Consider the following 10000-nt stretch of genomic DNA (forward strand, 5'->3'; position numbering starts at 1 on the left):
TGCGTGTGCGTGTGTGCGTGTGCGTGTGCGTGTGCGTGTGAGTGTGCGTGTGCGTGTGTGTGTGTGTGTTCGTTTGTACTCGTATTCCTCAGTTGAGACTCCACTTCCCTTTGAGATAACTCCAGCAGAGAGTTGACATAACTTTTCAATTCCTGTGTTCTAGATACTCAAGACAGTTTGGATTTGTTTTCATTCATTTTTTTTAAATTATAAAATAATAGGCTATTCATCTTTTCTTCACTAGTCACTCTGTCTGTCTCTCTCTGTCTCTGTCTCAGTCTCAGTCTCAGTCTCTGTCTCTCTGTCTCTCTGTCTCTCTGTCTCTCTGTCTCTCTGTCTCTCTGTCTCTCTCTCTCTCTCTCTCTCTCTCTCTCTCTCTCTCTCCCTCACTTTCTTTCTTTCTTTCAATATGTGTGTATTAAAGGCTGTTAAAGAATTCTATTTTCGGTATATCATTACTTGACCTGGATGAATATCATCCTGTTCGCATAATTATAGTGGTATTAGTACACCCTGTCTAAAGGGTATCAATTCATATGAAGCCTTTCGGGAAATTAAAACAACATTCTGTATCATGAATAATGTATTCAGTACAATACACATACATGAGAAATAGCAACATGATGTCATAGATATTTAAGACATGAAAAAATATATATGAAATTAGCAACACTAAACATGACAATTTACTTCAAATGCTGTAATCCCAACTTTTTCATCTACCAATCATCAGAAACTATACAGAACCCTAATCTACAACATGAAACATTACTACATAACATCAGAGTTGGCCACTGGTAAAAGTACCACCATTAATGCCTTAGTACTGCTTATGGTATATCTAATATTTTTGGAATCTGTACTTCTACAGGTACCAACGGTAGTTTTGCAGCCATTTCTCTAACAGTCGCAGTATGCAGTGCTCTTCGGGGAAATAAATTAAATGTTGGGACAGTGTTTTGGTAGGGAATTTGTAGAGCAGAGCCGTGTCAGTATTGTGCTGTGTAGCATGTAGGTTGCCATGGTGACACTAATGAGAGCAACATTGTACCTGTATCTATACATAAAAAAAATTGCTGTATCATTCTCAATAAATGCACAATGGCAGGATGAATTAGTTTATCTTACAAAGATGGTAATCACTGTTCACTGACTGCTTCTTCCAGATTGGTTCCAACAGGAAATATAGCCTCCCATGACAACAAACTTAACATTACATGCATCAATGGTAATGGCACCCTCTTGATAACATCTGTCTTTTTTTATTACATTATTTGTCCTATTTTGCAAATATTTGTTTTTAGGTTTCCTGACAACTCTGATGTCTGGTGACTTGGAATATTACAGAATATCATATTTTCTACTTTCAGAAGTATTCAATTAGCTAGTTAATTTTAGAAAAAATTGTTGCTGTAGTAAGCTATTGCACCGCCAAATCATCTGCATTCTGCCACTTACAGGATCAAACGAGCAAACTATCAGATTTTCCTGAATGACCAGTCCCCACCACTGTTCCTCGCACCTCATCTGCCATGTGACTTCGTGCTGGACTCTGCGAGGTGGTACTTGGAAGAGATACAGAGAGCAGAGTGCACACCAGGTCGCAAGGTGGAACGCCCTTGTGATATTTCATCCGATTACACCAGTGGCCCATGCTCTTGCCCACCTTGCCTGCGACGAGTTTAGCTGACTTTTTGTAACACCCACCACTTTTTTGGCAAATGTATTCACCACATGCCAGTGTCATTCTGTTTTGATTCCTCTTTTTTTTTTTTTTTTTTTTTGTTAATAGAGCCAGTTCATGTGTATTGGTGTTTTTAATGCCTTCCCAAACCATTGGTTACCACCAGTGAAATGAGTAAAATGTAATTATAAGTACACTCGAAAGACAGCAGAAATATGCAACAGAATTGAGGAAAAAAGTGGTATAACACAACATTGTAAGACAAAGTAAAAAAGGTATTGTTACCACTGGCATTATTTATAAATAGTATCCTGCACTGCAACTCTAAGAGCTTTATAATTACCACATGTCCATCTTACATAACAAATACATATATTCCAAATATATTTCATAAACATTACACATACTACAAGACATTATTATCCAAATAACATCTATATTCTTAGGTTTCAAAACTGGATGGAGTACAGTATCAAATATATATCTTATCAATATCACCTCAAATAAGTATCATTACATGTGCTAAATTTACAAATTATCATATTAACCTTTAACAAACATACCTGAAATACTCATAACCATAGATTACATTAAAATTTTATCCCAAATCACATTTACTACCTAATAATAAACTCTTTTAATATGGTAAAGGTCTTGTCTTCTTTTTTTTTTCTTTCTTTTCCTTTCTTTAATCAATATAGGCATGTAATTTTTTCATACAATAAAGGAGTATTGATAATAAACGTAAAAAGAAAGGCCAATGGAAAGAATTAGGAGAAACTTGTATACTGTTATAAAGTATGATTTGAAAATTATAATATAAGTAAAAAGAAAAGAAATGGAAAAGTAGTTTTCATAAAAATAGTGTATGGTTAAGGTAAAATTGGTCTGTTACATAACTGGACAATCAAATTTACTGCAGATCTCCCTAGAATGTAAAAATCACGCATAAATTAAAAGGTCCAATCAGGAAACTACCCTTATTCTAGTAAAATTTACTTCATATGGGATTCATCAAGTTTTAAAAAAGACTGCTGTTACCAATAAAGGAGACAAACAGTAACTACATTTGGACGTACAGTACGAGACAGTATACTAGCCTAATCACAAAGGCAAACCATGAAATATATCACACCATGAGATAGATTAGCCTGACTTCAGCATATAAGAGAGAGCTATTAGAACTAGTAAAAGCATTTTGTGAATGGGTGCTCTCAGTTTACAACATAGTGTATTTCAATACACTTACAGTATTCAGAAATGGCATTTGCATTTGCCAGCACAAAGATAGCAACTGCTTTTATGGTCATTTGCAAAAGTTGTTACATATGAATAAGGATAAATGATAAATAGATGGATAAACAGATAAATAGATAGACAGATATACACCTTAGTCCCATATCTTACCTCATGAAACTAAATCATTCTAACACTAATGTCAAACTCACTGGCAAATATATTAAAGCCATGCCAACATATTGAATAAAGTCCCTGCAATATGACCAGCTTCTTGTTATTTCCTTAATCATCATGTTGAATAAAGATAAAATATTTTAAAAATGTAACTCTGTTATTGATACATCTATATTTCTAAAGGACCATTAACTTTATGACCCCCTCACCAAAAAATATACTGCAAAATTTTCTGTTCAAAAAGTACCCACCATCAAATGGTAGATGTCATATCTAATACATTCTAAAATGTGAGGTTATTCTTAAATAAAAATGAATAAAACAAGTAAGTACAATATTTCAATTCTAATTATCTAGGCAGACTTCCGTGAAGGAAGAAAAAAGCGTACCCGGTTTAGTACACTCACAACAACAAAGTCTCTGCCCTTTGTTTGATTGACATATAATGAAAAAAGGGAATGAACATTTGTTAGGCCTGCTGTCTAGGACATTCATTTTGTTTCTGGCATTTGAATGGCGTGTGAAGGACTGTACATCACTGATAGAAGAGTAATATGATAATGTTAATATCAGTACAATGAGTCACAATGTGAGCAAAACTGCTGAATGCCCATCACTACTGGTTTTACATATGATGTTATATTCTACTCAAACTCCTTATACTTTATGACAATAAAACTGTAGAGTGCATTTATCATGTCTCTGTGGGATGCATCTCACACTGACACATAACAAAAATATGAAGTGTTATCACATCCAAATGTATTTGACCTTGGAGCTGATGTGTTTCAGCATGACTGTAAAAGAATACAATCACATTTGCATAACCACCAGTAAACATTTACTTCTTAGTTCATAATCACAATCCCTCTATAAAAAATATAATGGACATTCCTTTACTGCTCTTCTCTACATCATAGGTACGCAATCACTTTGGTTATCTTTACTACATAAATCGCTCTCTGTAAACTTAATAACTGGTTAGGCAGGTAAACATTAGATAATCCTCTAACTCAAAACATATTTTCAATCTAGAAGATACAACCAACTGCTTAATTTTTGTACTGTTTAACATTCTAATTACTATCATCTAATGCATTCTATTACATGGAATCAGCATCAACTTTCTGGCAACTGATGGTCCTCTTTCTATTTGTTCTGAATTGCAAGCAGACACCTGAATTCCCTGTAACTGCTAGTATAGTTCACTGAGTATGGCAACCAATTTCTTATTTGGATTTTAGACACTATAAAGGCATTATTTTAAATATTTTGGCACAACCTGAATGTCTCTGAGATCATTTCTGAATAATATATATAATGGAATAAAAGTTGGACATATTGCCTTCTATATAAAATTGCAATAAATATTATGAAATGCATAATAATACCTGTAACAATTATTACAGAATGATCGAGAATAGAAGTGTAATTTGCCAATTTCTTCACATTCGGGAGACACTATACTTGACTTGTTGATCAAGTGACTGAATGTGTTTATATTCATCGTCCACTATCGTTTTGTTTTATTAAGATTGCTTAATGTTTACTGAAATTCTTGGTCACCATGGAGTCAATTACTTAGTCAATCTGACCATACCTACTTAGCTGACTCCTTGAATTTTTGTGAAAGAAAACTTTATATTACTATCATTGTTATAATTTTCATCATGGTGATATTAATGACCATAATAACACTAATAGCAAAAATAATATAACTGCAAAAAGCTTTTTTTCACCCAAAATTCATGGAATAGGGCAAATAAGTGAGATCAAGAGACATGACAATTGACTCCTTGGTTCTAAGTAGAGAAAACTACATTGAACACTGGACCAGTGGTTTTATGCCTACGGCTAAAACTGCTGGAGGTTTTACTGATAAAGCTATTGGAAGTAAACAGCAGTATATAATGCATAAGTTCCTTTCACTTTCTCACAAAAATCTAAGTACTGCTTAAGCTTTCCCCTTTGTCTAAATCTTTGTTAAATATCTCATCAAATTTGGGGTTATGGGGAAATGACTGATTACTGTGATAGCACAATCCAGACCATACACTTTCTCATGAATATCCAAAGGTGAATTACACAACATAAGTCTGATCACTCATTAGTTACACTGCAGTTATTAGTGCTGCTGTAATGATATTGTAGATATCGTAACCACTTATACTTACATTTATTCCTGCTTAAGGTATAGTGAAATTGTTAATAGTGGCACTGAACACACAAAAGTCCCAACTGATGTCATGTAAGGAATAAGTGTTATGAAAAAGCCAGTGTTCAGGTTTAGATAGAGAGCAAGATAAGCTATGAAACTGATTACTCTGTGGCCACTAATAGTAGACCATAATGTATAATCCAACACAATTCTGGAACCATCAGTGATTAGAAAGCAATGATTTGCCTGTATTTAGCAAGTGCCATAAGTTTTTATCTTCATGAATAGAGAGACTTTTTTTTCTCATTCTCCTGTTATGTTACATATCATAATACACACTATTCACTCCCAATTCACAAGATAAACTGAAACATTGCTCAAAACAAATAAATATTTTATACAAGCTAAGCATTTGACATAAAAAATATATTCTTCTTATGAACTAATAGTCATATGAATCACAGCAATTTGCAACTAAATTTATATTAAATCCTAAAATTTGAGTCAAAAGTAGAAGAGCTAAACCGGCAAACAAGAATTCATTCAAAAATAGAAAACACAAACATTCATTACAAAAATCACAGGAAATACAACTTTCATATTTGTCACTCTAACATAATAGTTGCATTGTAAAATTAACAATTATAACTTGTGCCTTGTAGAGAACAACAGATCACAGGGCTCGAAAGATAAATTAAAACACATCAAAGCAAATAAATTATTCTCACCTGAATAACATATAAATCAAATACACGTATCGTCTTCCCTAAATCAACATTCCAGAACATTTTGCTTACTTCCCCTCACCCTCTTCGACATCCTCTTCTTGCTGACGGGCAAACTGCAAAAAGACTTGCTCGAGTGTTGTCTGACTCAGCGCATATTCACTGATGAGTCTGTCACCTTTAGCTACAAACAGAGGATTGATAATTAGTGAATAAGGTTAATAAATAATTATGGGTCAAATAATAAACGCTATTCCTGCTGGTAATAACTAATATATAAAAATTGGGGTTCATTCATTCTACATTAAACCAAGATACCACCTATCAAATGAGGTGCTCAGATAGAAGGCAAAGATATATTTACCTTCTTTCATATTCAACTCAATTTATATCCAAAACTCTTCTTCCATACTACAAATTCTTCCAGTTCTGAGGCAAAATTTCCAAATTCAATACCATCCCAACAAGAAGGATATGTTAACTTACCCTTTTCCAGCATAGCAAACGAATCGGCTAGACTCTTGATATCGGACTGAGGAATCTTGTAATGTAGCAACTCCCCAAATTCTTCATCTAACTCAGCATTTGGAAAACTATTCATAATAATCTCTTTAACTTTTGTCACGATAGTTTCATCCCTGTAAAATTGTAAATATGTTGTAAATAAGTTTTTTCAGCCAAACTTTTTTTAAAATTTAATTTGCACACATTTCTCTGCAAGTCTTCTTGCTCTCTCTTTATTTCTGCATTACCTATGTAATATTCCTAAATACTTTATCTATCATTTGTGTCCAAAGCCTTGAGACTAACTGAACTAAAATACTCTTTAGGAAAATGTTTAGTACGTACTTTCATATTTCAAATGTTTTTATCAAAAGTCTTTCTTCACATTGCCCATATTCACCTTTTAACTCTAAAACACATACTCATTTAAAACCACTTAGAATACAGTTACTAATTCATATCTCATTCTAGTATACTATTTTGTTCACCTACTTACAATGGGGTATGGGTGGGGCTTTCACCATTTACAGACACAGCACATGTTTCTTGCTTCAGAAGCTTGAGTTCAAGAGTATATCCTCCACCATACTTGTTTTTAAGATGTTGAACAGATCCTATACACCTGTTGAAAAAGAGAAGACTTCATGAATGCAAAAAATTACTTCTGAACACAATGACTATTACTACTCATCTGCACATCATAAATCTAAATCAATTACTGCAAAATACTGACCATACTCAATATCCAATGGATTAAAATAGATAATACTATTGTAAAGAACTTATTACTAATGAGGTATAAAATAGGTAAATTGCGAAGCTGTGCCAGAGACAACTGATCTCAGCATAAATGAGCTACATGGAAATCTTCATACAATACTTTTTAATGTTAATCCTATACCAAAACTGTGGACCTCTCTGACCCGTGTTACGGATGTGCTGTACATAATGAAAGTATTTATTCTTTATTTTTTGTCACTATTCCCATTAATGCCATCTTTAAAAAATGTGTGAAATATTACTTAAATTTGAGAGGGTTTTGCTTTATATCTTGAAAAAACTTTGTGCAAGATTAACTTACCTTAAACCACCACGCACTTGTATTGCAATTCTGGAACAAAGTGCATCCGCTTCTTCCATGGAATGAGTAGTCAGAATAGCACTCCTATTCCCCTGTGTAATGTACAAATAAATAGTTATGGAGCTTGTAATACAGCCTAACTCTGTATATTTCCTGAATTACTTTCACATATTTTCAAAACTAGCCTTTCTCAAATACTTTTCTGTTCATTTTTTTTTCTATCTGGATGTGCCTATCCTATCCTCTATCAATAACATATTTTGATATACTAAGAGCAGTACCTTAAAAGAAGCTAAGATAGAATTCCATAGGAACCTCTTTGACTGAGGGTCCATCCCTGTTGATGGTTCATCCAAGAGAACAACTTTTGGCTGACCTGAAAAAAAAAAAAAAAAAACAGTATGACTACATTCGTATTGACATCAACAAATACAAAAGCTTTCTAATCACTTAGGAAAACCAATACCTGTCAGTGATAAACAACCTTAAGTCATCTTTTGTTTTGATGATCTCCAACTTGCTTAGGTTTCTAAAACAAAAATGACTATGCAGCTAATGAGATCAATTTTGGGAATTTCTCTAATAAGGTGAAAATTTTGAATGATGTCATATGTCAGCAGAAATGTAATTTTACTAAAAATTAATGAAGCCAACTTACCTAGCATGCTGATAATGTAACTCAACTTTCGTTTTGTGCCTCCAGAACACTCTTTGGTCTGCTTGTCTCTGTGTTCTTCAATTTCTAGGCCTTTTAGATACATATCCACTAACCTGAAAACATTAATAAAGATATGAATATTGTTACACAATTACACATCAAAAATTGCAGTTTTAATATACAAATCCCTCTTACGGACATATCCATGATTATCTTCATTATATCCAACAGGCACTTGCAACTACTGGTAACTGATATACATACATGAATGAATATAAACAACCAGATAATAAAACTGTAGAAATACATAAAGCAATAATACAGGGTTCTTGCAGGTATAAGTTGATGAAATTTGAGACCTTTTAAAGACTATTTAAGACTTGTACCAATTGCTTTTTAAGATCTGGAGCCACTTGTCATTAAAAACGCACTTCCCCATAATGTGTGAGCCTACTTATCGTGTCACTGTCCAAGATAAAAAATTCATCCTGACATGATTTTTACACAGCCTCTTGCATAGATTGTGCCCCAGAATTATTTTTTCTACACACAACCCATCATTAAATGGTCATGTCAATCAGCAAAGATTGAGGTCTAATGTTGAGAAATGATTTCCGATCAAGTGGTGTAGAGATCCAAAAGTGAGTGAATCACTGTGGCATTCTTCGATAACAGATATATGTACGCAGTCAAACTATATTCATCATAATATAACCCAGCACTAGTACTTACGGCTGGATTTGGTCTGGATGAACACCTCTAATTTCTGCATAACAGGCAATGTGCTCAGCAACAGTAACATTTTTCCAGAGTACATCATGCTGAGCACAATAACCCAATTTCTGGAACACATTAGAAAGGCCGGACTGGATGTCATCGCCACAGATTTGTACCTGAAATACGGAAAAAAAGAAATAAAGACTTGGGCCAACAGATTTTAGTTAGACCCCTACTTAAAAAGATATATAATAAATAAAAAATAAATTGATAAAATTTGAACCACAGAGAAATAAAACTCAAGACATAAATGTATATGTGGAAGTGGTGTTAACAAGTATTGAAATACTATATGTAAAAGTCATAAACTTGTTGACCCGACATGGCCAGAGAAGGCATGTATTCATCTGAGTACATGTCATGCTCATTGTGAGTTTAATCTGTAAATCATCTTGACACATGGATGGCTCCATAAAGCATGAATCACCAACTACCTATCGCACCTGTTTACCCTTTTCCTTGATTTTCAGAAATATTTTCTTTCAACTTGTATTAATATTAGTACTGCCAAGAACATTATAACGTCTGTAATAATAATAACAGCTTTGATACAGATAAAATTTGTAAAATGTGGCTAAGCACTTGTGGAGCCATCTATGAGGAAACATTTCACAAAACAACACTACACTGAACGTTACATTTTCCCGGCAGCAATGAGTTAAAAGGAAAAAGGAGAAAAAGACTCAGAACTTGAGAACACTTTTGCGTATTTGTTTTAAGTATAATTGGAGATTTTTTTTTTTTTAATTAGAATACAGCACACAAAGCAGGACACTATAACTCACTCTTCCTTTTGTCGGGCCCTCTTCTGCTGTCAAAACACGAAGAGTTGTCGTCTTCCCAGCACCGTTGGGACCCAGTAATCCGAAGACTTGGCCTTCTCGTACACTCAGTGACACACTTTTCACGGCAACAAACTCTTCATCTTCTTTCTTTTTGCCACAAGCATTCTTGGCTCCTTTGTTGTACACCTTGCCAAGATCCTGAAATCAGAATGGAA

General features: G+C 33.8%; 1 protein-coding gene across 1 annotated transcript in view; it reads right to left on the reverse strand.

Moving 5' to 3' along the window:
* Nucleotides 1–565: 565 nt before the first annotated feature.
* LOC113801903 (cholesterol transporter ABCA5) overlaps nt 566–10000 on the reverse strand; it is a gene marked incomplete at its 5' end in the record, with an annotated part of 20347 nt that continues 10912 nt past the window's right edge. The window contains 8 exon segments of the mRNA XM_070125194.1: nt 566–6164; nt 6467–6618; nt 6981–7106; nt 7566–7657; nt 7847–7941; nt 8224–8336; nt 8956–9116; nt 9786–9983. Coding sequence (XP_069981295.1) covers nt 6049–6164; nt 6467–6618; nt 6981–7106; nt 7566–7657; nt 7847–7941; nt 8224–8336; nt 8956–9116; nt 9786–9983 — 1053 coding nt within the window.

Source organism: Penaeus vannamei, chromosome 9, assembly GCF_042767895.1.
Source record: "Penaeus vannamei isolate JL-2024 chromosome 9, ASM4276789v1, whole genome shotgun sequence".
NCBI lineage: Eukaryota > Metazoa > Arthropoda > Malacostraca > Decapoda > Penaeidae > Penaeus > Penaeus vannamei.